The sequence below is a fragment of the Poecile atricapillus genome, chromosome 17 (genome assembly GCF_030490865.1).
Source record: "Poecile atricapillus isolate bPoeAtr1 chromosome 17, bPoeAtr1.hap1, whole genome shotgun sequence".
Lineage (NCBI taxonomy): Eukaryota > Metazoa > Chordata > Aves > Passeriformes > Paridae > Poecile > Poecile atricapillus.
This window is the reverse complement of record NC_081265.1, coordinates 3,467,754-3,495,404: the sequence shown is the minus strand read 5'-3', so window position 1 is coordinate 3,495,404 and position 27,651 is coordinate 3,467,754. Positions and strand designations below refer to the sequence as shown.

General features: G+C 39.5%; 1 protein-coding gene across 12 annotated transcripts in view; it reads right to left on the bottom strand.

Annotated features, from left to right (window-relative positions):
- Positions 1-668: 668 nt before the first annotated feature.
- Positions 669-27,651, bottom strand: part of BPTF (bromodomain PHD finger transcription factor) — a 52,769-nt gene continuing 25,786 nt past the window's right edge. For 4 of the 12 annotated variants that reach the window (XM_058852205.1, XM_058852208.1, XM_058852213.1 and 1 more), the window contains 23 exons: positions 27,285-27,414; positions 26,454-26,589; positions 25,754-25,975; positions 23,046-25,461; positions 22,699-22,823; positions 22,357-22,485; positions 21,912-22,062; positions 21,010-21,133; positions 19,381-19,633; positions 18,777-18,938; positions 17,671-17,819; positions 17,283-17,406; positions 16,470-16,693; positions 15,092-15,314; positions 14,569-14,870; positions 13,255-13,337; positions 11,224-11,449; positions 10,463-10,806; positions 7,074-7,247; positions 5,998-6,190; positions 5,011-5,095; positions 3,088-3,274; positions 669-1,579 (listed from right to left, as the gene is read on the bottom strand). In XM_058852205.1, the coding sequence (XP_058708188.1) occupies positions 1,543-1,579; positions 3,088-3,274; positions 5,011-5,095; positions 5,998-6,190; positions 7,074-7,247; positions 10,463-10,806; positions 11,224-11,449; positions 13,255-13,337; positions 14,569-14,870; positions 15,092-15,314; positions 16,470-16,693; positions 17,283-17,406; positions 17,671-17,819; positions 18,777-18,938; positions 19,381-19,633; positions 21,010-21,133; positions 21,912-22,062; positions 22,357-22,485; positions 22,699-22,823; positions 23,046-25,461; positions 25,754-25,975; positions 26,454-26,589; positions 27,285-27,414 (6,199 nt within the window). In that variant the 3' untranslated portion in view covers positions 669-1,542. The other 8 variants (XM_058852206.1, XM_058852209.1, XM_058852207.1 and 5 more) reach the window with 8 other exon arrangements.

The window sequence follows — 27,651 nt, the reverse complement described above, 5'->3', positions numbered from 1 at the left end:
CCCCCCAGAAGAACCTGAACACCTGAGCTGGAAGTGTAAGAAAGGGTGGTCAGTAGCAACATCTTTTTTAAGAAAAATAACGGAGGAGGTTCTTGCATAGCAAGGTGTGAGGTTAAACCCAAAAGGAGCTTATCCATAAATCAGGTAAATCCCAGACCATTGTAGAACAGAAGTTGACTGTGAGTTAGTGCAAAAGCTGGTCAGGTGGGTGAGGAGCTGCAGAGAAACCAGGGCTGGGAACTACAGACAGGTACCAGAGCAAGTCAGTCACACACAGCGAAAGAAAAGCCTCCTCATCTGCAACTTGCATCTTCTCGGGCTCCAGTTCATCCCTCAGGGCAGCGCTGCTCCCACAGGAAACACGAAGGCAGCCCAGGAGCCTCCCAGGGATACAATTACAGGTGGTACTCCACATTGCCAGTGCACTTGGCAAAGATCACCGAGCTCCGGTGGGCAGGGACACCTCACAAACACCTCCTGCCCTGTCACAGCTACAGCAGTCCTTTTGGCACCACTGTGGGAATGTTGTGTCGGGATACCAGGGCTGGAACGCGGTCGGGTCCTGCTCCCTGGCCATTCCCACCCCTGTTCCTTGCAATCCCTACACTCCTGCACAGATCCCCAAAGTGTCTCACACACGTGGCAGCGCACACTCAAACACACCTACGGCTGTGGGGAGAACAATGATCTCCATTTATTTTGTTTCATATACATCCATATTTTGAATTTTAATACAAAAGAAAAAAAAATTAGAATCTGACAAATGTTTACAAACAAGATACCTTCAAATAGATTTTACTCAGTTCAGTCTGGTGCAGAGTAAATGACAAATTGTACTGTTTGTTATATTCAAGGCAACAGAGTCTGTAGTCCATGACCACTCAGCCCAACTTTTATGCAAGCTTGTTTTTATCTACCATGAATGATAAACTCCTTGTTGATTCCCAGTCCTGTGTGTGTGCACATGTGTACATAGCAGCTCCTTTCATAGAAAGAAAAGACATCTAGAGGTCTTCTTGTACTTTTACCTACAGGAATCATGTTAAGATACAGAATGGATTACATGGAACCGGGGCTGGATTTTATAAGAAAAAATAATTAGCTGACAAATGAGGGCAGCAATAAAAAAGCGTCTTTTTTGCAACAATAAATAAATACAGTCAAAGTTTTCTGTGTGGACTTTAAACCAGCTTCTTCACTGAAGAACAGACGTGGCATTTCCATGGAGTTAAACGTGACCCCATTTACTGTATCTTTTTTCTTGCTCTCTTTCTCTCTCTCCTTCAACAAAACAAAGTTTTCCTGCTTCTGCCACAATAGTACAACAATTTGATCTTGACAAGAAAGTGGTGCTGCTGATTTTTATTTCTTTGTCCTTTGGACAAAATAAGCCAAGAATATAATTTGACTTGTTGTGACCAATAAAAACGCAGTTTACATCAAGTCTTGTCAGGATAACCTGACTAAAAACATCTGGTTCCTTAATTAAAAATTGTCAGACAACCAGATCCTTGCTCGTGTGTTTGGTTAACACGCTGAACTCTAAGAAGCTGTAGACTGCAGTTTGTTGTTATGGGACCTGCAGAATACAGAAGAAAGTGAAGAATTAAGCACCTTTTAGTTTGGAGAACACAGTTGCTGCAAGGTGTTGCCAAAAATAAATCACAATGAGGGAATTACCACCATGTTGCTTTCATTTATTTTTTTTTACCCTTCAGAAGAAATAATAGTTCTTGCTCTGAATTTTAAACTCGTTTTCTCCTCCAGAATACAATTATTTCAGTACTTGTAAAATGCAGTGTGTCACTGGGATATTCCAAAATGCCTGAAATCAGTTTTACTCACATATTTAACATAATAGTAGTCCCTCAAAAGGAAATCAAAAAGACATTTTTAGTTGTGAATTATTATAATAAGGTCAACTTTTCTTAAATTTATTCAATAAGTCTTTGGATTAACTTAAGAGAAAAAAAACTGAACAGGCATGTTAAAATGACATTTTTGCTAAGCAGAGTTCAGCAAAACTCCTCTTTGACATTCACAGTTTTATTAGTGACTTAAACTAAAACAATAAAATACAAGGTTTCCACGATGAAATTTTCATTTTTCTCAATACAGTATTTGAGGATCGGAACAATTTTTTGTTAATACAGTTATGTTCAGCAGTATGACCGCTGGCAACAAAAACATTTATGTTTTAGACAAATGATCTGGATTTTTAGGGCAGTTTAATGTAATTGGATTGTACAATAAAAGAAAGTGACCCCAACATCCAGTTCTGATTCCAGTTAAAAAGTTCAGACTAAAGATATCACAATCTGCAAGAAAAGAAAGAAGACGGATGGTATAAATGAAAAACAATAACAAATAAGATGCAGCAATGAAATCAGTGTGCAAGCACAGGGAGTGCTGGGGACCCAGCTAATGGCAGTGACACAAACATGGGTTGAAAACTACCTGACAAAAATCATTATGACAGTATTGAACTGGAAAGGAAAATGCATATTCTCTTTCAGGAATGTCTACCTAAGGGAAACATTTTACATCAGCCCTTCCTCAGAAAAAAAATAAATATAAAAGTTTAATTTTGAAAGGTCAATTTTGAATTATATTTCATTTTCCATACTCTACTTTAAACCTTACTTCCCTATTTCAAAGAAAGTAAATTATAAAAAGATGAGAGAAGGAGTAACACTGAAATATTTTAATTTCTTTCACTGGCTTATAAGCTTCACAGCAGGATTGTCTGTTATTAGCATGAGAAGTATTTACTGCAGAGCAGAGCATCAGCACAACTCAGACACAGTATTTGTCTTGATCAGAAATAAATAATAAATTTTCTGCAGCAAAGAGTTGAAGAATCACTCAAATCTTGCACATTTATGATACCACCCAAATTTTTAACAACTCCTTCTGAAAAAACATTCCAAAGTAACCTTCACAAAATCATATTTAAGCCTTAATTTTGACAAAATTTTCCGGGAAATCACACAGAGCGGCAAATCCCTGTGCGAATGCAAGATTAATCTTAGATAGGAGATTTCAGGGGCCAACAAAACACCTGTGGTTAGGAACACTCCAGCTTACCTGCTTGCCTTAAATCCTTTTAGTTTCTGTACAAAGAAAGACTCGAGAACTTCTGCACACTGGTAAAAAGGGGAGTCACTTGGATTGTAGTAACGGCAGTTATCAAAAATTTTGGTCATGTCTGCCACAAACTCCGTGACCTTTTTGTAGTAGCGTTTCAAGATTCTTTCTTCCATGGTAGCAAGGTCTTTAAAGAAACCAAAGATTATTTAAATGAGAGACTTTCATCCTAAACAGAAATCTACACTGTCAAGCCTGTGGGAAACAAAGCATTATCCAGGTTAGAGGCTTTTCCAGGAATGCTGGTTGTGACTGGTGACAGCAGCAGTCTCCCTCAGAAGAGACACTTAGGCATGAATATGTTGTGTGCAGGTAAATTCAATAAAATCCAAGAATCACCATAACCAGGGAAAACCTTTGCAAGGAGCTCCCTGCTTTTTCTGAAGAAATGAAGGGAAAAGAAGGTCCAACAATAAGGATCCAGGTACCATGTACATGTAACAGCCATCACCTCCTGATTATTCTTTTAATTCCTGCTTTGAATGAGCTATCAATTCTCATGGGCATGTGCACATTACACGTGGCACAGATGGAAGATTTCAAGTGCAGGGTCATGCAAAGTGTCAGAGCTCTCATTGTTACTGAGCAGACACATTAAGGAGACAGAAATGGTGATGTGAACAGTAATCATCCTACTTTAATGCAAATATCAATTAAAAACAGGGAGAGGAACAAAACATCAAATATAAATATAAATATAGCTGTGTAAATGTGTAGTGGCACTTTTAGCCAGAAGAACAATTATCTGCCCTTGGAAAATGCCTTAAGGTGCTTATTTTGAAATAGCAGTGATGTCAGAATGTGTGCAAACAACTGCAGATGGGTCCGGATTACCTGGTGTATTTTACTCAGATTTACTTGTATTACAAATGTCCTCTCCTCCTACTTCAGTCAGAAAGGGCTAAATGCACTTTTGTTTACTCAACAAAATATTATGTATCAATAATACTGTTATTTGAGCTTTCCTTATAAACTTTAATCCATCTATCATGAAATAGGAATTGTTCAGCATTGTCATAACAGCACAGTCCAAAACTTTGGAACAGGAAAGGACACAATTCCTAAACAAAATATTTTCAGTTAACATACCACAACATTTTGCCAAAATACTAAACTGAACTTTCCTATTTCTAGGATGAGTAAGGAGTAGGTGAGAAAGCTCAAATGACACACTGGCTCTCATTTAGAGATCTGAAAAGGTATTGGTTCAATACTGGAAGGAAAGGAATAACATTCCCAACACTATTTCTGTCAGGAGGTAGATTTTCCCAGGAGGTTTCACATCCAAGTGCTTATCCAGATTTAACTGGTGAGCTCGAAGATGATCAGAGTAAAACACAGGAAAGCTGCAGCATCTTCCCTTCCACTTTGCCCACATTAACAACATCTGAACTCTTTTTGTTCCTGCAGCTTTAAAGATAAATTACAAAATTTACTATGTGATCAAGTCAGATGAAGATAATTTTGAACTCCATCTTAAGGTACCTGTCACACTACCATAGCATCACCTCCTCCTCAGCCTCTGGAGTACATATCCCAATCTTTGGAGGAGGAGCTCATTACAAAGATGGAAAAAAACTGTCCTCTTTAAATAAAGAAATTTAAAAACATGAATTCTATCCTACTGCTGCACTGACTTCCACATTCACCTGTAAATCTGGCAGTATTTAGGGTGAAGAAGTCAGCCTAGAAGTAGATAAAACAACCCTCCTGAACTTCTGAATATATCAATGAGAAATGACAGTGTTTCACCTGCCTAATCTGTGTATTTTGTAAAATATTGCTGGAATTGGTCAGTAGAAAATTAACTTGCTATTCCAAAGTCCAAACCCTCTCACTCAGGCTGTTCTCACCAACACTTACCCATTGGTTCTTTGATGACACCATAATAATCTGGTGCATCGTTGGGGTCTACTGGTTCTAGGAACGGCCATGCCATCTTGTGAGCCTGGCAGGGAAACAGGAGAGAATGAAAACATAAAATTAAGTTAAATTAGACACTACTAATAGGTAAATACTTTCATCCTTTTATCTGTTGGGGTCTGGAGTTGAATTTCAGGAAGAAGTGCAGCATTACATAAAAAGGAACCAGTTCTCATCTGATCACTGGGTAAAGTTTTAAATGTCAGTGACCCAGCAGTTAGGCTTCAAAACAGGAAACTGAAATTCAGACATAACAGGATACTGTGCTGAACAGGCCACATGGAAAAGTATGGAATGAATTTACTGAGAGTGCTTTCAAGTACCCTGAAATTAATATGCTTTTATAAATGTATGCAAAATACAGGACAATGCAAAATATTACTTACAGGATTTCTGTTATCATAATTTTACCAGAATTCTTAAAAATTCTTTATAGTTGTAGCAGAAAAAGCCTATTTGGGAGTGACAGACAAACCAGAAATATCAGACAGTGTACATGATTCTTATTATCAGGATGCAATCATTTACATGCTGATAATGATCCCCTGAGAGAACACTCCTGAAATGTGGTAACACTCAAAGTAAGGAAGTGTGGATCACAACCCACAGAAAACTGATCTGAGAACAGAACACTGCACCTTCCATACCCTGTGCAGCTGGGCTCTAAATCCCTTTTGGGATTCTAAATCTGCTTCCTTTAAAAGCCTTTTACTGAAGGGACTGTTTAGTTTCACCCGTTCAGGGAGAGTGATTTACTAATTATTGTAAATACTCCTCAGCACAATAATGCCAAGCAAGTTTTCAGCTGACACAGTGGCACAGCTTTGCTGTTCCCTCTAGCCTCAGAGCTAATGAGGAGAAATCACCCTTTCCTCCCACACCCACTGGGTCTGCCACATCCCCTGGTGCTGCCACCCTTGTCCTCACCTGCAAGGAGCGCAGGACCCTCCTCAACCCTTCATAGTCTTTATCTGTGAGTGGACTGAGCACAGTCATGGCATCCTCTGTGGACTGGCACTGGGGACACACGTACTCATCAATGAGATCTGCCTCGCTCTGCAGGATGCCCACGCAGCGCCCGTGGTACCAGTTCTGACATCGGTCACAGCCAATGTAAAATCTGCAAGAGCCAAACCAAATGTCAGTGGTTTAATCTATTTCAAATCCAGGTTGCATTAAAACACATTAACCTGCCACCCCCTGCACACAAGCAGATACTTGGCAAGATTAAAGACAAGAGGTAATGTCAGATTTCAGAGTGACAAATTCTACTCCAACTGCTTTTGTATTTACAGACTATGTCAAAACATGTTCCTAAATTTTATACTTTCAAGCAACAAAGATTTCAAAAATAATTCCTCTGCTTTAGAGATGAAAGGAACAGTATAAAGCCAGAAGTCTCACCCAGCCATTATCCAAACCAATTCAAGATGCATTTTGCACAAACTGGACTACAACTAGGGCTTGTTTCACTCCATACAAGCACTTTTCATACGGAAGCTTCAGTCTTGTAAGTGTATACAGACGAGTATTCTATGACACAAAGCCTTACAATAAAAGATGTATATAATTCACACATATATAATCACATACCAACCATATACACCCATACTAAAATTATGTTCTCCAGCAAGATCAGATTAAAGCACAAAAAAAATCTAAATACAGCATTTGTCTTTTAGTCTTTCTAACCATCCTCTGTTAAAGAAAATAAAAAAAGAAAATAAATCCCAATTTAAACTTCATGGTGTTTTAGTAGTTTGTTGTTAAAAATAAAAACCACAATACATTTTGACCACCCTGAGGAACTTCACTTTTCCTAAACATTTACTGAACAGAAACATTTGGGAGGGAGAGACAATTACTGGAAAGCAATTTGTACTACGAATGAATACAATATATGCAGAATAACTCGTTTTTTACTCTTTGCAAGGAACAGGAAAGCACAGTCAGAGCAGTTTTGCTACCTAGACATGGAATAAGAAGTTCTTATCCGAACTCACTGCGACTCATCATAAGGTGTTCTGCAGATACAGTACAACTCCTCACTGCTGCCCTCTTGTGCCCGTTTACACTCATTACAGATGTACACATCCATTTTCTTAGCCTCCTTTTCTGTGATGCCAACACATTCTCCATGATACCAGTTAGTACAAAGATCACAGCCAATATAGAACCTAAAAGTGTTCACAATGAAAATGACAATGTAATTGTCATTTCAAATGGCATGGCACTTTTCCCTGCATTTCTCTCTGATGCACTTGATGCTGGGCTACTTTCTGTCTCAGCTTCCCTGCTCCCTATTCTTACAAACTAACATCTCATGCAGCAGCTAGACTGGCAGTAAGGTCACTTGTGTCAATTTTAATTTGAAAATTCATCAAAATGCACAGGTATTAATATGTACATAAAAATTTGTAACCAGACCTTGACAAAGCTATGGGCTAAAAATCTACTGTCTTCAATGTGTGTGTGAAAAACTGTCAAAGGCACAAAAAGACAAGGCCAAAGGAAAAGGTTTACATTTTCAAAATTGCAGCTCAAAAGCCACTGAAATATTTCCTTAAGGTTTGAAAATGTAGGTCTCAGTTAATTTAAAAAACAAAAGCAAAGCGCAAACACCAACTAGGAGTTACGAGTACACTACAAGAACATGCAATAAGCAGTGTGTAGGTACGTCTTGGTGTAAAATGATACGAAAGAAAATGGGGCCAGGGTATGATTGTAAATTTTAAATCTTGGTGTTTTGTTTTTTTTGGGGGGGGTGGGGTGTACACTGAAAAACTGATAATGAACTACTTAAAACTGTAACAAAGTGGAATTTGAGTGACTAATGTCTCCTCTCAGACACAGCTGTGTGACAGAACCAGGTATGGTATGACACAAAGTGAAGGGAACCAGGGACAGAGTCATGGGGATGGGACCTTGCACAGAATGATGTGACAACAGTGTAAAATATTATGCCAGGATGTTTGTAACTCGTGTATGGATCTCTCAGAACACACCTATGACCAGTGACAACCAGATGGGCGACGCTCACATCCATTCTCTCTGCCTAAGCAAAAGCAAGCTGACTCAGAACCTCCATCCTCCTGGATTTTGGAGACCCCAAACCTCTGCCAGGTGCAGCTGTAGCGACTCCTGCCACCCTGCCAGCCTGCAGGCAACACCCTGGGGATGCCACAGCACCAACAGGGCAGTAGCTATCCCATGTTCCACAGGAAGCACCTTTGATTTCCTGGGCCTCTGCACACATCCTGGTCACTCAGACCCTGCCTTTTCTCTTGTTTTTCAGTCAGGCAAATCCTAAAATAAATATCACACCACCCAGTTTCCATAAAGAATGGCTAGACATAGATTCTGACAATGATCAGCAACTCAGCCTGTGTGCCCCTTCCCAAGAGGGGCTGTGTCTGCTCCTGGTGATGTGGGAGCACATTTGCATCCAGGTGGAGATGCTAAACCTTGCCACTGGAATGTGGAGCAGGTGCCACATTATGATTTAACAAATAAATTGGAGTCTAAATAGGAATCTTAAAAAGATATCCTTGCTGACCACCCAAGAAAACAGTACCAACAAATCCCTATAATCCTGGAGTATCATGAATGAGAACTAAACGTAAGAGATTTGCAATAAAATACACAGCACTAAACAACTTACAAGATTTTACTAAATCAAAAAAAATACACAGGGTATTCATAAAATACCACAACTTGGCTTTTCAAGTAGCACACCTATCTTTTCTGAAGTAGAGAAGAGGCACCAGCACAAAGAGAACGATCCAATGCCTACATATATATGAAAAAATTACCAAAAAGATTCTCAGAAAGCTGTTTTAAAACTCGACTAATTCCTTTCCATACAACAAAAGGATTATGTACTTCAACAGTTCAGACATCATTTGTAGGAACATCAAATTTAAAATTCACTAAAAGCAAACAGCAGAGCTCCATCATACCGCTAAAGATACTACAGAGTAATTAACGTTTCATTTTCTTGAAGTTTTATTCAGTGCACTGAAGCACAGTTCTCAATTCAAGTCACCAAAATTCTCTCTATGACCACTTGAGTCAACACATTTTCTGACAAACAAATCCCTTTGCTCACTCACTAAGTCCAGATGCAGTAACACACAGACCTCTGGTATCACAACCAGAGAACAGGTTCCTCCTAAGTACACTGGGTGACAGAAAACTTGACACAAACACAAAGTTAAGTGAGGCTGGGGACACCCCTCAGAGGTGACAGTGACATAACAGCCAGAGCATTATTCTGCTCTTCCTGCAGCACTGGCAGTCAAGGGAGCAGCCCCATTTCCCACACTGAAGTCATAGTACAATAGTCAAAGCTACTCAAAACCGAGGTGAAAAAAACCTCAAATATCTCAACTTTGTTAAAAGACATAATTAAAACCCAAAGAAGGCTTGAAGGAACCTCAAGAGGTCCCTTAGTCCTGGCCCTAAACTTGTAATGAAGAACCATGACCCATGGAGTGATTGCACCACTCCAGATCTATGGTTTCCCTGTTAGCAGCCCTTAAAGTACCATCAAGTGGTACCGGTTCATACTTTTGGGTATTGTCACTTTCTTGGAATTGGTCTGAAGTCAAATTTATCATACATACGTCTCTACACTCTCAGATGTTAACCATTACTAGCTACTGCTCTTAGTCACCTCTAGCTTAAGCAGGCACACGTAGCACTGTCCCCTGGAATCCACTGGATTCTCCACTCCAGCACTTACACCATTTCTTCACAAACACTGTACTGAGCGTAAATACTTTTCCTCATTCACAGTCAGAATCAAACTACAGAGAACTGCAGTTTTCACTTTGTCAAATGCTTAAATATTCATTTTGATCAACCCTGGCATGCAAATAATAATGTAGAGAAACCATTTCTCCCTGAAACATTGTCCAAAGTGAACTGCAGTCCAGTGACTCAGAGCCCGCTTTACTGGGTACTGCCTCACAAAAAAAAGTCATTTACCGGAAGACAGTACCGAAACTATTTCTGAAGAACATCAGCTACTTCTTCACAAGAAATTGCTCAAACCAAATTGTCACTTGCTTCTGAGGCAGAGGCAAAACAGCAAAAGAAAGAGTAACAGAGCGGAGGGAAAAAAAGAAAAGAGTATGTGCATGTGAGACAGGAAGGTCACACAATGGAGACATGCAAACGAGTAAAATATAAACCACGCACAGTAACAGTATCAATCAAGTATGTTAATATTTCTAACTGCTAGTGGAAAACAGAGACTTGATTCTCTATACCTCAGTGATCCCTGTAATAACCTGCCACTAGCTCCACTTCTAGCACTACCTGGCGCTAAGAGCTGACACTAAACCTAAAGCTAAGGACATGCAGGAGGGGCTGTGGCATTGCTACTCACTTGGACTCGTCGTAAGGCGTTTTACAGATGCAGTAAAGCTTTGTGTCCTTCTTCGTTTCCTTTGAGGTAGTAGAAATCATTTTCTTTTTCTTGGACTTGGAAGCCGAGGAATCTTTCTCCTCCTCTCGTTTCCTCTTCTGGGAGGAGACTGGCACGGGGACAGTGGTGGAGGAGGAGGAGGTGACACTGGCTGCTGGCAGCTGTGGCGGTGCTGGTGGCACTGGTGGCGGCGGTGGTGGGGCAGCGGCGGCGGCTGCGGCGGCTGCAGCTGCTGCTGCTGCAGCTGCTGCTTGGGCTCTTTCTTTTTCTTTCTTAATTTTAGCCAAATCTTTCTTTAGCTCCTCCTGAAGTGTATTAAATGAATAAATAGAGGAAAGCACTTCATATGGTAATTGCAAGACAGGGTTAAAATCTAGGCAAAAATCCCCAAACTTAACCACAAGAAAACAATTATATCCATTTAAATATGCATTATTTTCATGTTCTGAACCTACAATTCACATAATATTAAGGGATGACACTCTTGGGCTACAATGGCCCACTGGCTGTAATTTATCAGAAGCTGTTTCATGAAAGAAGGTAATTTTAGTCCAGAAGAAAACCAAGAAGCCCTCAAAGGTCATATGAGTAGCTTTGCAGAAATCCACAGCCACAGCTTCTTCCTGTAAATTTCCTTAAAATCACACTGAACAAACAAAGATTAACATAGAAATGTTCTCCCCAGCTTAACACTAAATTAGCCTTTGAGATTCTGTCCTTACCTGCACTTCAATCTGTAGATCTTTGTCTAGAAGTGCTCTTTTTTTCAGTATTTCAGCTTTCAGCTGCTCTTTATGCTTGAAAAGCAGAGCTGAGAGCTTGGTCGCGTTCTGTTTGCTCCGCTTCTGCTCCACGCTCTCTTCTCGCTTCCGTTTCTTAGCTGCCTGTTTTTCTTCTTTGTCTATCTTATCCAGAATATATTTCATCACTTGGTTGCACACAATCATTCTGGGGAAGGAATAAAGGAAAAGGACATTGTGCTGAGCTGCTTGTTTATTCCCAGTTGAGAATGCAGAATCAATTCTCCACTCGCTGCAAGCTCATTATTGTATTTTCTAAGATGTACAAGGTAAATTTAGCAACACCCAGTGCTTCCACTCCTGGTTACTTACTAGAGCACTGCTGGGAGAGATCAAGTCCCTTGTTAGGCTCAAGAGGGCCAGTCCCAATTTCACTTAAATGATCTGAGTACTAATTGTTCCTCCCCCTCCCCCATCCGACTCCCAACAAAGCTTTGGCTTTAGTAGGATGAGAGAGATTTTCGCTCAATTCAGTTTCCACAATTTGTTCGAAAGAGGTGGATTTTTATTCTGATGTAGGATAAAAGTGAGCTGGAAGCCTGTAACTTCTTCAAAACCAGATACTTCTATGCTCCAGTGACCATTAAATACTACCAAGATTTTGTGTTTTGGCATAAGGACAGACAAACACTTTCCACTGTATAGAATTCACTGTAAACGGTTCCCAATTTCTCCACTAATGAGAGCTCAAGATTAGTTTTTGTCTGCTTGTTGTGCCTTCAACTACAAATCTATTTTCCTGCTCACTTATTTTGCACCTTTTATTTATTTTGCTTTATATTTCAATTAGAAAATGAATGCATTTTGGTTCTTCTGAATTTACTTTTCCTTTCTCCATTCTTTTCTAAAACCATTAGAAAACCAAATGCTTCTCGTTGCCAGAGTGACCATAAAAAACAACTCCCATTGAGCTGAGAGGAAACAGCAGAATAGCAATGGCCAGGACAAGCAGCTGCTGGCAACTCTGTGGTATCAGACATTTTGTCCTTTGATAGACAGGCGGATTTTGATGACAAATAGAATATGTAGATAAATATTTGTCAGGCCATACAATTTTGTTTAGTTTGCTCTGTATACCTGCACTGTATACACTTGGTTTAGCCTGTTTTTTTCAGACTAAAGATCCCCATATCATATTTTTGAAGAAGAATAAATCAGTGAGATGGAAAAGCAGCTGCACCATGAACCAAGCTAGTTAGAACTATTTTTTTCATCTTTCTCTCAAATTGGACTTTTGTCAGTCGAAACACCTATTTGGCTGTCTGACACCACAAAATGAAGAGCATATCCAATACATCTTTTTCTTTATGCAACTGTGAACAGTAAAGGAGTGGCACCCAGGGATAGTGTTGTAATCAACTGAGCCTGTGATTTGATGATCAAAATTTTATAGAACATACTCTTCTTTTTCTTAGGATCTGACACACACTTGTGATTATCTAATTGGAGCAATTGCATGTGTGAAAAGGAGTCAAAATAATTCCAAGACAAATGACAAACACTCCAAATTTCTGTTTAGCAGCTTCAAGCATAAAATCTCTCAGTTTGTCAATCTGTCTTCCAACTCTTCAGCTCCTTCTGTAGAGTGGGATGTGCAGGGACAAGAATGGAAACACATGGCCATGATAAAGGACAAACAAAACCCAGGCGCTTTTTTGCAGCAGAAGCATTAATTCTCCATTCTATGCTCCTTTACTTGAGCTTAAAAACTGGCCAGCTTCAAACACAGTATGTAACATTACTTAAAAAACGTATTATCAAAATAAAATTGAGATTATATAAGATTAAATAAATATCATTATGAAAGTTACTTTTAAGTGCTACTCAAACCAATTTTAAATAGCAACACTTCTTAAACAAGTTTTTACATGCCAGCATTTCATTATGATACCATTAAAAGATGTAATAAATGAAAAATTTGACATCTACAGATGCACTGTGATGCACATTCACCTCTGATTTTCTTCCCTCTCAGCTGGAGTCAGTGTCTTCTTCTGTTTCAAATGTTCTATGACAGCATTCTGCTTCATAACCACCTGTAGGATGATACAGAATCCAAAATAAAAGATGAAAACTTAGCCAGTATTTCACAGTATTATGGGGAGAACCAGGACATTTCCTAACTTAGTCACTTATTTCACTGAGTGACAAAATAAAGCTGATTTTTTGATTTTTATCAGGGGAGAAGTGCTTGTGTAAGCCAATTATTTGAAAATTGAAAAAGACATTGAAAAAGACCACCATCACCACCCCCCAGAGTAGAATATTTTATTATGTCAAATTTGAACCCAGGAACTAAATGTAAATTGACTGTATTTCCTCAGTGATTGGTTGTTTTATTTTAAGAGTGGTTAAGAGTCCATTATATGTATTTTAAGCCCTGCAGCCATCCAACAGCATCACATTTCAGATACCTCTTTGGAACCTCGGTTTTGAAAGTACTCCATGTGTGTTCTGTCCATCAGCTCTCCTAGCACTAACCTATCTTTCCTGAATTGAGAATAGAGATGGGCTTGTCCCAGCAGCTAATGGTAAGCTGAATCAAGGTGACAGAAGAATGCAAACATGGTACAAGTGACTTGATGTGCTGAATTAACTTGGAACATGTCATTAAATTGCCAATAGCAATCCTGCACCATCTTTGAAAGAGTCAAATTAAAGGCCTATCAAATGTATTAACACTGTTAACAAGAACAGGCATCAAATTAGATATCTTTCATTCATTAAGCGTTAATTTCCTTCTGTTAACTTTACCTGTTTCTGGATAATTTCACTTTGATTAGAAGCCTGAAGGGTGTGCTCATGTTTAATTTCTATCTGTTGCTGCTGCTTCTTCTGCTGCTGCTCCCTGATCTGCTGAACTCTGTGCAGCTGCTCCTGCACACTAGCTGCTTGCACTGTCACCACACTGGCAATCTGCTGAGCCTGCGCTGGGCTACTGTGCTGGACCTCAAGAGGGAACTGAAGCTTGATCTGGGGCACGCTGCCCTGCTGGGCTCGTATCTGAGCCACAGTAAGAGGCTGCTGCTGAGAAAGGACTTCCACTTGCTGCTGGAGCTGAGGCACTGCAATTACACTTGTTGGAGGCTGCTGAAGTTGCAGCTGAGGATGAGCTGGGCATTGGACAGGAACCTGATTTAAACTTTGAGTGCTTGCAAGGGTTGAGCCCGAGGTCTGAACCTGAGGCTGCGGTTGCTGCAGGTGAGCTGGAATTTGTATGGGAACGTGGGGCCACACTGGACTGGGTTGTTGGGCTGGAATTTGCACCTGAGCTGGATGCTGAGCCTGGGCCTGGCCTGCGGGCAGGCCCGCGGGCAGCGGCTGCATCGGGCCTGGCGCTGGAGAGAGCCCCGGAGCCTGGGCTGGAGACTGAGCCGGAGATTTGGAGGGCTGAGCTTCGCTGGGGGCCGCGGAGTCAGCGGGAGCCTCGGGCTGGCTCGGGGCCTCGGGCTGAGCGCCCTGGGGCTGAGCCCCCGCGGGCTGTGCCGCGGCCGAACCGGGCTGGCCCTGTCCCGCGGGCACGGCCGGTGCTGGTGGCACCTGCAGAGCCGGCTTCGCTTCCCCTGCAGCTGTGAACACACAAACGAGCAGTCTGTTAATTGCAAATGGCACGGCTATGAGCCTTGATAATCCAAACCCTCTGGAACTACTGCAAAGCTCTATGCAGGAACTCAACTCTGCAATACACTTCCAACAAATTTACTGCAGTAACAGACAACCTCCAGCTGCATAAATACTCCCATGCAAATGAAATTGAAGCTGCTTTTCTACTGAACAGAACAATGCTTACCCGAGGTTGAAGTAGAAACGGTGGTTGTAGTTGTGCTAGCTGTAGTAGCAGCTGCTGGTAGTGGGGTGAACAGAAATCTCTGAATTGTACCATTTGGCATAGCTGCTTGCATAAGCTGCTGTCCTGGACCAGGTATTACAGTCACACCCTGAGGGATTAATTGTAACTGACCAGTAGTTTGACCTTGTCCCTGAATTACCACAGTTAAGCCTTGACTGCCACCCTAAAAAAGAAAAAGTTAATATTCATGTATTAGTGATATAATTCTTAGACAGACTTTGCTGAAAATCAGAACAGTTAGGGCTGTGGATTTCAGAATTCAATATTTTTACCACATACCATACTCCTAAAATCCATTACTACCATCTGAGATCATGAAATACTCAAGGACACTTTCAACAATTCTATTGCCAACAGATGACTGGGCTGGAGTTACACATTTTGTGAACCCACAGAACAGAACATAAAAACTCTGAGTCTTTGGTGTGGAAACTCATAGAATCCCAGAATGGTTTAGGTTGGGAGGGACCTTAAAGCTCACCCAGCTCCACCCACACCTTCCACTATCCCAGTGTGCTCCAAGCCCCATTCAACCTGGCCTCAGACACTTCCAGGGACTGGGCAGCCACAGCTTCTCTGGGCACCCTGTGCCAGGGCCTTACCACCCTCACAGGGAAGAACTTCCCCCCAGTATCAAATCTAAACCTACCCTCCCCTTCAGCTTAAACTCCAAGTCTTGTTCCACCTACAAAAAACCTTATCTTACAACCTGCAGTCTGAACATTGCAATCATTTATATAGGTTATTTATACTTTGATGAACAGATATTGTGGTAATTCACAGAAATGTATTTTTACCCAAAAATTGACTCACAACTTATTTTTTGCCAACAGACCTTCATGATCTGAGCAGAAGTTGTAAGAACTTTCTCCTCCTCTGCTCACAGATACTGCAACTTTTCCTCTGAGATTCTGGATAGCATGAATGAAAACTAAATCTTCACATCAAATCAGAAGACAAGTAATGAAAATTATGATCTGAATGTCTATGAAACAGGCCATACAGAATAATGATGTCCCTTACTGCTATTAAAGATTTTTTTTTCCATGCTGCTGAACACTCCTGATGCCAGTTACCTTACTGGGAAATACAACAGGAAGCAAGAGTTAAAACTTTGCTATTAAAACTATTTACTTTGTATTTACTCTTTATTATATTTATTTACTGATTAAGCCGCTTTCAGTCTGTAATTATGCCAATGTTCATCCTAAATGAAGCCAGACACATAACTTTAAGGGCAGAGGCACTACCCTGCTGAAATGTAAAGGCTGGATGGGTGTTAGCATGTTTCCACACCCAGGGCTGTCCAGTGCTTTACCTGTCCTTGTGTGAGCTGGGTGAGCTGGGCCATTGTCAGCTTCACCTGGCCCTGCTGAGGGCGAGGGGGTGGTGCTGGGGTCTGTGGCTGAACTTGTTGAGGGGCTGTTGCAGAACTCGTGATGGTTTTCTGCCCAGTGCTGGAAGAAGCTGTGCTGGTACTAGAAACTGCTGTTGACACAGGTTGACCCCTAATTATCTGAGTCACCACTTGCTGTGTCTGACCTGTGAGAGAAAAATTTGAGTTAAGAAATACATTTTCAGCTTTTTACCCATAAACACAGCAAACCTCCAAGTCACAAATTGCAATGGGGTGTGATGGTAATCAGATAGGCAAAACAAACACTGCAGTTTGCACATAAATTTTCTTTACAAACCATTTGTGTGATTGAAAAATGTCTGCAAAATATTTCCCATTTTAACTAAGGTTGTATGGATATGGAGTACTTCAAACACTGAGCTTCTCTTTAAGAAAAAAACATACAAAAAAGGGTTTTCTCAATGCAAAATTACTCTATATGTTTTTAGGGTTTTTCAGTTGTTATTAAGCTTTTTTTTAGTGTTAGTTCTTCCTCCCCCCCCCCCACTCCCCCCCCCCATGAATGGACTTAAAATTAAGTACTACATTTCCCACTGTCAATGATGAATAAAATTGAAAAAGTCTCCAAAAAACATATCCAAAAGCTGAAAAAGGCATTAGTCAAGCATCAAAACAAGGGATTTTTGCATTGGGACACAACGACACAACAAGGAATTCATGAAGAAACAAACCATGGACTTCACACTAGGTATTTAAATATTAAAGTGAACCTACTGGCTGGCAGAATACCTTGTTGCACCACTACAGGTGTTCGAATGATGGTCTTGCCAAGGGTGGACTGCTGCAGTGGTGTCCGAATCACTGTCATCCCGGGGCGCAGTGGTGTCCCCTGCACTACCTGTGCACACCAAAGAGGAGACCACCTGTAAACTTGAGGAAAAAGCCCCTGGAACGTGCCCTGAATGTTTTTCCACATGTGTTTTAATTTTCCCAGCTGGAGGGAACTCTTGTACCTCTTAAGAATAAAGGATCCATACACATCATTGCTGAGACGAACCAAAAACATTGAAAAGTGATTAGCCAGAACTTTCAATATCCACCAATAACTTAAGGTCTATGCATCCACATTTTTTTGAAGTAAATAACCAGAAAAACATCTTACTTGTGAAGTGCTTGTTGTTCCTAATGTCCCTGTGGTGTTTGGCCTAATGGTTACAGTTGCTGTCCTTGGCTGGAATGAAGTAAAGGTTTGACTTGCACCTGTAGTTGATGGAATGATACCCAATACCTTTTGCTGAACTTGAACCACACCTAATTAAAGAAAAATTGAGAATTCATTAATGACATAATGGCCAGCAAAAGAAGTAAATGCAACTCCAGGGTGGCATTTAGAACTCAAGTCTCCAGATTTCTAGAACACCTTTGAGCCTTTCAACACTTCTTGGGAAAGTCTTTGTCATATTGTAAAAAGAAGCAGCATTATACTTTGTCAATAGTCCAACTACATTTTAAGTTAAGAAACAGGTATTTTAGAAAAGATTAAGGAAAGTGTGAATCTTCACAAAGATCAGTTAGATGGTAACTGCAAAGAAGTCCTTGCATTGACAGAGTGCCACAAATTAGTGTTATACAAACATTAAAAGCTATAATCTGATTGATTTCAAATGTAGGAGAGCAGTTTAAACACCTTTCACCTACAACACTGTAGTGCTGAAGAAAATGGGCAATGCTTCTCCTGTCACCTAAGAAATTTCAATACAAAATCTGCAGCCTTTGTGATTTGCTCAATGCTAAATATCATGGAGACAGAGAATTGAGCTTTTCTGTTCAATATACATTCACAAATCTCAAAACATTAAGTCCTCTTCTTGAGGCAAGAATCAAAAATGCTAATCTTAGTCTGAAGCCAAACTCCTGCTCATCAGTGAAGAGCAGCTGTAGGCATTAATATTTTTGTGAAGAAAGTTGCTTTGTTGATTTAGATAACCAAAAAAAAAGCATGCTTCATTCCACATTGTTCAAAATAAAGCTCCTAATTTTGTGCTAGGAAATGCAGAATAATTTATAGTCAAAAAACTTGCACTTTTCCCCTTACAGACACAAATATGCAACACAGGGGGAACAAGCTGTAGAAACTTGTATTTATTTATATATATAAAATATTTTTTCCCCCTTCACGTCACAGTTTACTTCACTGGGAAAATAGTGTCAAAGGAGAATTAAGCAGCAAGCTGGAATACAGTTTTTATTCAGTTCCCCTTGCCCTACCTCCTTGAGTTGATGGCACATTGACGGCAACAATCTTGCTGTTTGCAGGGAGTGGCAGCTTAGTTATCACTTTCCCTGCCATCGTTACTGGGCTGCCTGAGAGCTGGAAGGTCTGCCCTGTGCTGGCAATAGTTGTGGCTGAGGTGGCAGCTGTGCTAGTGGCTATTGAGGCACACAGAACAGGCAGGTTTAGAGCAGAATAATTAGTCAATGAAATGACTGTTTTTCAAGTATGAAACAGCAAACTACAGGATTACTTTTACTTTTTTTTTTTTTAATGTGTCATGCTTTCTTTGCTAAAGGTTCTTTTCTGGAAACAGTATGTTATACCATAGAATGCTTTAATGAATGATTACTAGTATGAAAACTGCCAGTAATTAATGAGACAGGGCAGAAATGAGACTTTCTAGCAAGTCAGAACAAGGACACACTAGACAGGTATAATCTCAGAAATGTCCTTCTGGCATAGCAAGAGTTAAAGGCAAAGATAACCAGAAATGTAATAATGCTGCATATCTGGAGAAGATGTGATGTGTATATGGGATGTGATGCATACACAGGATGACCTCTAGCAACGTTCCTTCCACGATGAATAATTCCTTACCTGTTGAAGACTGGCCTTGTTTAACCCAAGTAGCAAAAGTTTGATGGAAATTCTTGTTCTGTTGGAATGTTACTGTAGCTGGAGACCCCACTTTAGTGGTGAGCACAACTTTGGTTCCGGTGGGGACGGGGCCTGTCAGAGGGCCCACCACCACTTTCTGTGGTGTGGAGACTGTGGTTGCAGTGCTGCTGGCTGTGGTGGCTGCAGGGACCACACCTCCTGCAGGGATCTGCTTCTGCTGTTCCAGCCGCTTCTATTTAGAAAAAAATGGAATATAGAGATAATTAGTATTTTCAGATTTTACAACATAAACATTGTCTCTACCCAGTATTGAGAAATAAAGGCCTCTGGCAGGATTTTAGTTCAAACTGTAGGGGATTCAAGAATAGGCTCCTTGACCTCCAGAACTACGGATCTGCTTAGAATACACAGCTAGAAATTTTCCCTTATAGCAACTTGAAAATCCTTGGCTTATGCTAATTTCACTGCATGCTTCACTTTAAAAAAACCTCCCCAACATATTAATTTGTCTCAGATTAATCATAAAGATTAAAAAAACTTCAAAAAATATTCATCTATATTTGGTTTTGACCATGTGCATGCATCTATGTCAGTAATTGGTACATCATCATTAACAGAGTTTACTATTAGCATTCCTAAATTTAGAGCTTCCTGCACTGAGATCCTGCCAAATACAGAAAAACCAGATTGTATCATTCTATTTCACCATTCAGAATGCAATTTTTAAAAATATTCTTTTAAATGTAAATCCAGTTTGCAGCCTGCTTGAAAAAATTAGGTTCAAAATCCCTTACCTTACCCAGTGAACTTCTGTGCTGTAACTGTTGAAAAAGCATATTTAATCTAGAGAGTCCCTTAGTGAAGGGATATATCAGCAGGCTCTTCTAAAATGTCAACTAATCTTAAATTTTTTTCCCATGTTACTGGAATTATCTCTGTATTTATCTAATTTAAATTCCAGCACTATATTGCAGTAGTGCCCACAAATCAGAAGCACTTGTTCACTACTAATGGGTTTTTGTCAGGGAAGATGAAATGAAAAAGGAGTAAGTTGAGAAAACACACAGTTCTTAATAATGCATGTAAAATACAACCATGGCATCGGGTTTCCTAATTTTAATTACATACATTTAAATATAAATACAAATACATATCTACATGTATTTAAATAAAATTATCAGTGGGCTTAACTCAGATAACTTAAGATAGAATAAAATCAAAAGATTCAATTTGAGTGAAGCATGAAATGCAGTTGTATTCCCAAGTCAGCTGTATTCCAAGACAGCTTTCCATCACACACAGAACACTGAGAATCTTACCTGGAGACGGGTGCTTCCCAGCCTTCTTTAAAATGGAAACAAACTAAACCTTTCTAAAGTGTTACAAATGACATGGGGGAAAACCAGGCAATCCAGAACAAACCTTTGCTTTAACCCTGTTTCAAAATAACAAATGTATACAGTGGCAGCAGCATTGTTTGATGGCTTAATCTGCAGTTGGAACTGTTTGAGAAATGGTATAAGCAAGGGATAACTTCATTTCCCAGGCTGTGATGCATGTGGTGAGCAGGGCAGTTGCTGACTGCTGGGACGACCAACAGCTCCCCACCTGCTGGGCAGCCAAACGTTGGTGTTTTAGCTGAGCCTCCAATTGGGCCTTGAACTCCTCTGCCTTCTTCTGTTCACTAACCTTAGCCTGTTGTTCAACTGCCTGTGCCTTTTCCTTCTCCACCCTGCCAAAGACACAACCAAAAGTAAGTTACACCACCACATAAAATCCAACCACCAAACTGCATTTTGTTTTATCCAGTATAACTGCTCTCATAAGACCAACCATCAAGACAGAAGATCACTGAAAAACTGATCATGGCTTTAAAAACATTTCAAAATAAACTACTGAAGTTGCATGCAATATCACTGAAATATCCTGATGCTAAACTACTGCAACATCTTACAGGAAACAATTAATCAAAACTGGAATTTATAATTACATCTGAGACTGCAAGGAACCCATGTAATAACATACATTTAAAATTATTCTTTCCAAGAGACTCAAAAACGTTGTTCCAACTGTAAGCACATGATACTGAAAATATGCATCTTATGACTTGAGTATTCTCAGGCTCAATTTACTTGTACACAGTCATTTTCTTCGGATTATAAAAGTATTTAACAAATACTGTACAAAGTCATGCCAAAAACAGCCTACAGCCTTCCCATGCATTACAGTAATAACCTTTTAGCATTTAACAGTGGTTAGATCATAAGCATGGAAAAATTGATATAATATTAGTTCTAACACATCTGAAATATCTGTATACCTTAATTTTGGTACCATCAAATAATTTAGCTTTGTAACTTTAAGCTTGACTATCAGTATTAAAAGGCCCAGTAAAAATACAATACAGATGTGTTTCTAGTGATCATAGTGACCATGTTTGTGTTCTCTAGGGGAACTTTTATTTAACAATCACACAAATGAAGACTACCTTCTTTAAAAGCTCACTTTACCTTTCAGCAAATGCCCTGATCTCCCACAGCTCCAACTCCTCCTCTGCTACCCAAGTTTCCATTATAACAGGGCCTGTTTGCTTGGGGGTTTCTGGCCTTTTCGGCCTGAGGGCACTTGATCGCAGTCCCTTCCTCTGGGGTGTTGGAGTTTCTTTAGAGAACAGTCAAAACACACACATTAAGCTATGCTGTAAAACGAAATTGAAGTGTAAACCAAGATTTAGTAATGTTTTGTCCCATTTTACAAACAGGGAGGCCCTTCAGCTTCAGATAAATCATGTCCATTTGTTAAATGCAGCATTTGTTTCCTGGTAGGTAAATTAATTGCTCTTGGCAACCTCCATTTGCTCCCTTGATGGGCAGAATTAGCATAAAGATCCAGTTACCTTAATTTCTCTAGATTACAGGGAGGGGGGAAAATCTCTAAACAAACAAACAAACCAACCTTTTGGAGCCTCTGGTACACCAATGGGACATATGATTTTTCTTATACAGTACTCTGACCGTATCCCATACGGACCAACATCTCTCCGCTTGATTATTTCCGTTGTTGTAATTTCAGTTTCAGTTGTTTCTGCAACAAATGAGTCCCAGTACATTAATAACAGACACAAATAAAGCTAAATCTCCAATCAACCCAATATAGTCAAGGCAAAGAAACAACAAACAAAATTCAAATGCCACAGCTGACAGCAAGCCCTTATAGAAATGGTTTGAGGGAGTGTAGTACTCAGAATTTACAGCAACAGCTTTTGCAAAGAAAACCAGAAATTTAAAATAACAATACCTGTTCTTGTGGTTCCTCCCCCAGGTGGAGCTTTTGCTGCCATATCATCCCATTTGAGACATGCCCACAATAACCTCAGCATCAGGCTCACTCCAGCCAATGATTTGACTGTTTGGAGTCGGTACCTAATGACAGAATATAAATTGTATTTTAAAATAAACTTAAAATGTCCAACCAAACCAACAGGACAAAGGTTTTCCATTCTACTTTTACTGAACAATATAGAAAACTGAATAACAAATAGCAAAATCTGCATATTTGGGAATAAACGTGTATCACTTGTATTTTAAAAAATCAATTAATTTCATCACATTCTAGACTTTTTCTCAAAAATGTGAAATATGTACCTCCAAGTGATCCCAAAAGTTGGTCTTGGGGATGGATATGGCCAGATATCCAAGGCAGGCTTTGCATTGTAATTGAAATAAGGAACCTCTCTGATCCCTCCTCTCCTGGCCAGCTTTTTTAAGTCATCATTGGGTAAAACAAATATGCTTTTCTTACTGCTTTTCGTAACAAATTTCCTATAAGATGGTAAGGCAGTTCCAGAACGAGTTTTTTTGGGTCTTGCAAATTTCATTAACTTCACTTTGTCTTTTGTGGAATATTCTTTGCTGACAGTCATGGAAGTCACCAATGTGCCTTCTGGGGTGGTCAGTGAATCGGTGACTGTTGTTGTAACCACTGTTTTACTGTGCTCCTGGACAGAGATGACATCAGAGTTAGTGTCTGTGGCTGGAGTGGTGAGCTTGGTCACAGTGGTGGTAGTGGTGACAGTAGAGATGGCACAGTTTTCTGTGGAGGAAACAACTGTGGTTTTCTCATCGCTGGCAGCTCCAGACTCTGCAACCTTGAACACCGTTTTGGACTCTGTGGACACAGTTGAGGTTGTGGTAGTCACTTCAGTAATAACAGTTTTTATTTTACTTTCTCCATTAATATTTTCCATTTTATACGTCTGTACCCCATTCTGGTCAGCAAAGTGACTGCTCAAGCTGGATTCCTCACATGAGGTTACAGGCGATGGAGCAACTTTCTTCTCCTCAATTGCTTCAGTTTCCATAGATTCTGTTTCACTGTTCAGGTTATTTTCTTTACAGACAGGCTGTGTTGGCGGGGAAGCAGAGCCAACACTGGCAGATCTCGCAGGAGAAAGCTGATTTTCTTCAGTTTTCTGCACATACTTGGAAACTTCATCTACTGCCTGAAGACTCTCTCCAGACTCAGACTCAGGTGAACTCTGCAGTCGTGACTTTGAGTCCACATTATTTTTATCCTTTGTGTCCTCTCCCATGATGTCACCATTCATGAATGGTTTTACTGAAGATTCCTTAAAAGTCAATGGTTTTATTTCATGTTCTGGAATGGATTTATTAAAATTATTAACTTTTGGTTCGATATCACCTCCTGCCTTTGCTTCACAGGTATTTTTCACTAAGCAGCCATCATTTGATAATACTTTAATGTCACTGTCTTTCCCATTCATTTGAAATGATGATTTTTCTTTTTCTGTCTCAGTTTCTTCATCTTTATTATTCTTTTTGTCAGTAACAGTATTTACATTTGTCTGATCAAGATATTTGTTCATGGTACCTGTCTCCACTTTCAGTTCCTGACCTTTCTTTTGACCATTAGCCTCTGTTAGTTTAGAGCTCAGTAAATCCTCATTATCATCTTCCCCATCCATGTGCTCCAGAGATTGACTTTCAAGGTTTCTTTCAGAAATCAGCCCCGTTTTAAATGATTCTAGATCTTTATTAGCTGATTTTTGGTGAAATATAATCTTTTCAGATTTACTTTCAGTCTTTACAGGAGAAATGTCTTCCTCCATTTCACTTTCTTGAGAGGACATGGTTTCCATATGGCTTTTTATCATACAATTGTTTTCTGCATCTTTGCTTTGCTGATCAGAATTCCCTTCTGAGTCTGGTTTTTCAAGAGTGGCCACAGCATCTCTTCTACAGCTGCTTTCAGGTACCACTGGCCCTAAGTTTTCAAGCTCTCGCTGAGACACTCTGGTAATAGGTAGCTTTTGTTTCAAGGGTTTTTCATTTATTTCTGAAACATCCCATTTGATTCGGCCTTCTGCACTGGTTTGTTTCAAGCCATCCACTAAAGAGCTCTCAGAGTCTCCAAGAGCCTCTTGTCCTTGACACTTATCAGCAGTCGAAGGTTCAGGGTTGTTTTCTCTGCCATCATTCTGAACAAAGCTGTCTCCTTCAGAGGATTGAGGGAAGTCTTCATCCAGCAGCTGCCCCTCTTTTGAGAGCCTGTTTGACAAAGGCAAAGAAGGTCCATCTTCATCCCCAGTTTTGGTACAGGAGATACTGCTGATGGGCAAACAGTCCTGCTCCATATCTTTGGCTTGGGTCTTGCCTGAAATGTAGCTTTGATCTTGGGAGGAAGAGTCAAACTGGCTTCCTTCTTTTCCTTTCCTCGTTTGGAGCTCATCTGTGTTTTTCTGGGGGCTCACAGATTGAATGCCCCCAGTTTTAGCACCAGCCTCCAGCTTAATCTTTTCTAGACGCTGTTTTTCTTCCAGTGTAAACTGCTTTATTCGCCGCTCCAGAAGTCCATCTAATTTTGATGATTTTACTTTCCTTTTGTAGCAAGTCCTTAAATGAAATCCCTCACTGACATTGATTATATCCCGCTTACAATGACTTTCCTCATCTTTTATGGAGGATTCAATTTTCACATCATCCACATCCATAGGTTCTTCCTTGATGACTTTATCATTTTCACCATCGATGTCTTTTTCCACTGTGAAGAAGAAGTAACTCTGAGTCAGTGAGCTCCCCAACAATGAATACAAATTATATTTTTACATTAAGTACTAAGAAATAAATGGACCTTTTAGCATATTAATAGATTTCAATTAAAAAAGGAACAAAAGCTTCAGACACTACTACAATGGATAACACGCAATCATTTAACTGAGACATTTTAGATGTCTTGACAAAACCTGTTACACAGGTTTTCACTAGTTATTTCTGAGGTTCTGTGCTTTTACTCATGCAATAATGGGAGTTTCACAATAACAAAAGATTATCACCTGTATTTTTTGCATGATCTGAGTTTTCAGAAATCGTGTCAACTTCCAATTTGTCTTCATGCAGCTTTTCTTCTTTTACTTCTACTTTCTCCAAGGTTTCTGAAACATCTGCTTTGTCTTTTGCTTGCAGATCTCGAGAATCCTTTGCTCTGTCTTTCTCTGTTTTTACCTTAGGTGCACCTTTTCGTTTATCCAAGTTGCATTTTTCATCTTCACTCTTTGCTGTTAACAAATTAAATTATTTCAATTATCCAAAATATCTTTCGTACTTTGACACATTTGAATGTATGTTAGTTTACCTCATTTGCACACCAGTAGTGAAATTCAGAAAGAGAATTAAGCATCCAGTGCTAACACCATAGATTAAACAGTGCACTATTGAAAAAATATATATATATGTACACCCCCTCAATATTTAATTTCAATATTTAAAATGTTATTTTTTGGTTTTGATGCTCTATATAACTTTTATCTATCTTTAATTTAAATAGGGCTATACAAAGATGCACAAATATTACACACAACAAAATTGAAACAATTTAATGTAGCTACAAAATATCTGTGACAACTGAACAGGCTACACTGACCAAGATTACCCTATATCCACAAAAGCTTTGCTGGAACATTACTCCTAAAGTCTCCTTAAGAAATATCAATTAAAAATTAGCAATTAAAAAAAGTGTAAGCAATGCAGACTTACTTGATAGTAATTTTCTGTAATTTGCATTAGTATTTCCTGGTAGTTTGGGCATAAACCTGTGGACATGGGTTTTACTAATCCAGCTCCAACCGCCATATCCTGTTACTCTATATTCCTCTCCTTTTTGCTTCCAAACCTGTAAATATTTTTTAAAAAGTAATATTAATGATGCTGTTTGCTGCATTATTAATGTTTACATTTAGAAACCCAACAATAATTTAAAAAAACTCCACATTTGTACACTTTTCCAAGCAAGTTGAAGTATATTTGTGAAATAATGTACTAAAACTGAAGATATATCTGCTGATAATTAAATTGATCTATCACAGTAATATCTAGAAGCCTCATTTTTTAATGTAACTGTATTAACCTAAAAGCTGAAAGATTATAGGAGTTTTTGAATCAACCTGCATGCTTGTTATAACAAGAGTAGAGCAAAGAACTACTCCAAGAGAAGTAGTTAATATCTACTGTAGGAGGATATAAAGAGGTTTCTACGGTAGTTCCCATCATATTATACAACCTTCCTAAGGCTGGATGTTTTGGGGAGAGGGAGTGGGACAAGATTCCAATAATCCCCTAGAACCTTCCACTAGGAAAGGCTGCATTTGCAGACCAGTATCTGTCACTCAGGCAGTGTCAATAAGAGCATGACACAGATCAAATTCAGTTCAGACCAAGATCATGTGTTTCAATACATGGCCATGGTTCCTACTTCCACGTAGGAGTAACACAAGGACATGAACACTGTAAGCTTAAATGAAAGCAGAAAAAGTCAGAAATCAGCAGTTTCTGCATTTCCTTTGCTCTTCCCACAATAGAAACCCTCACCTGGTGTTTGACAGGAAATGTGTATTTCACCCATGTAGCTTGCTGCATTGTTTCTTCTTCTTCTTGTTTTCTCTCTTTTTTTTTCACTTTCTCCTTTTCTTCTCTTTCTATCGCTGTCATTCTGCGTAATCTAATCCATACAGATTTAAGTGCATTTAAGTACAGGATCTTGCAAGTAAATATAAGAAGTCAACAGCACATAATATTCCTCTGAATAAGTTTAAACATCTGAAGTTAAGAGGAATGCCCACTATCAGGTTTTAGGTATTACTTGTAACAGGAACATCACTTTTTTTGCTATTTCAGTGAGGCAAACACAGCTGGATGCAATTGTGTCGAAGAGCAGACACATCCGTTTTCTGTTCCT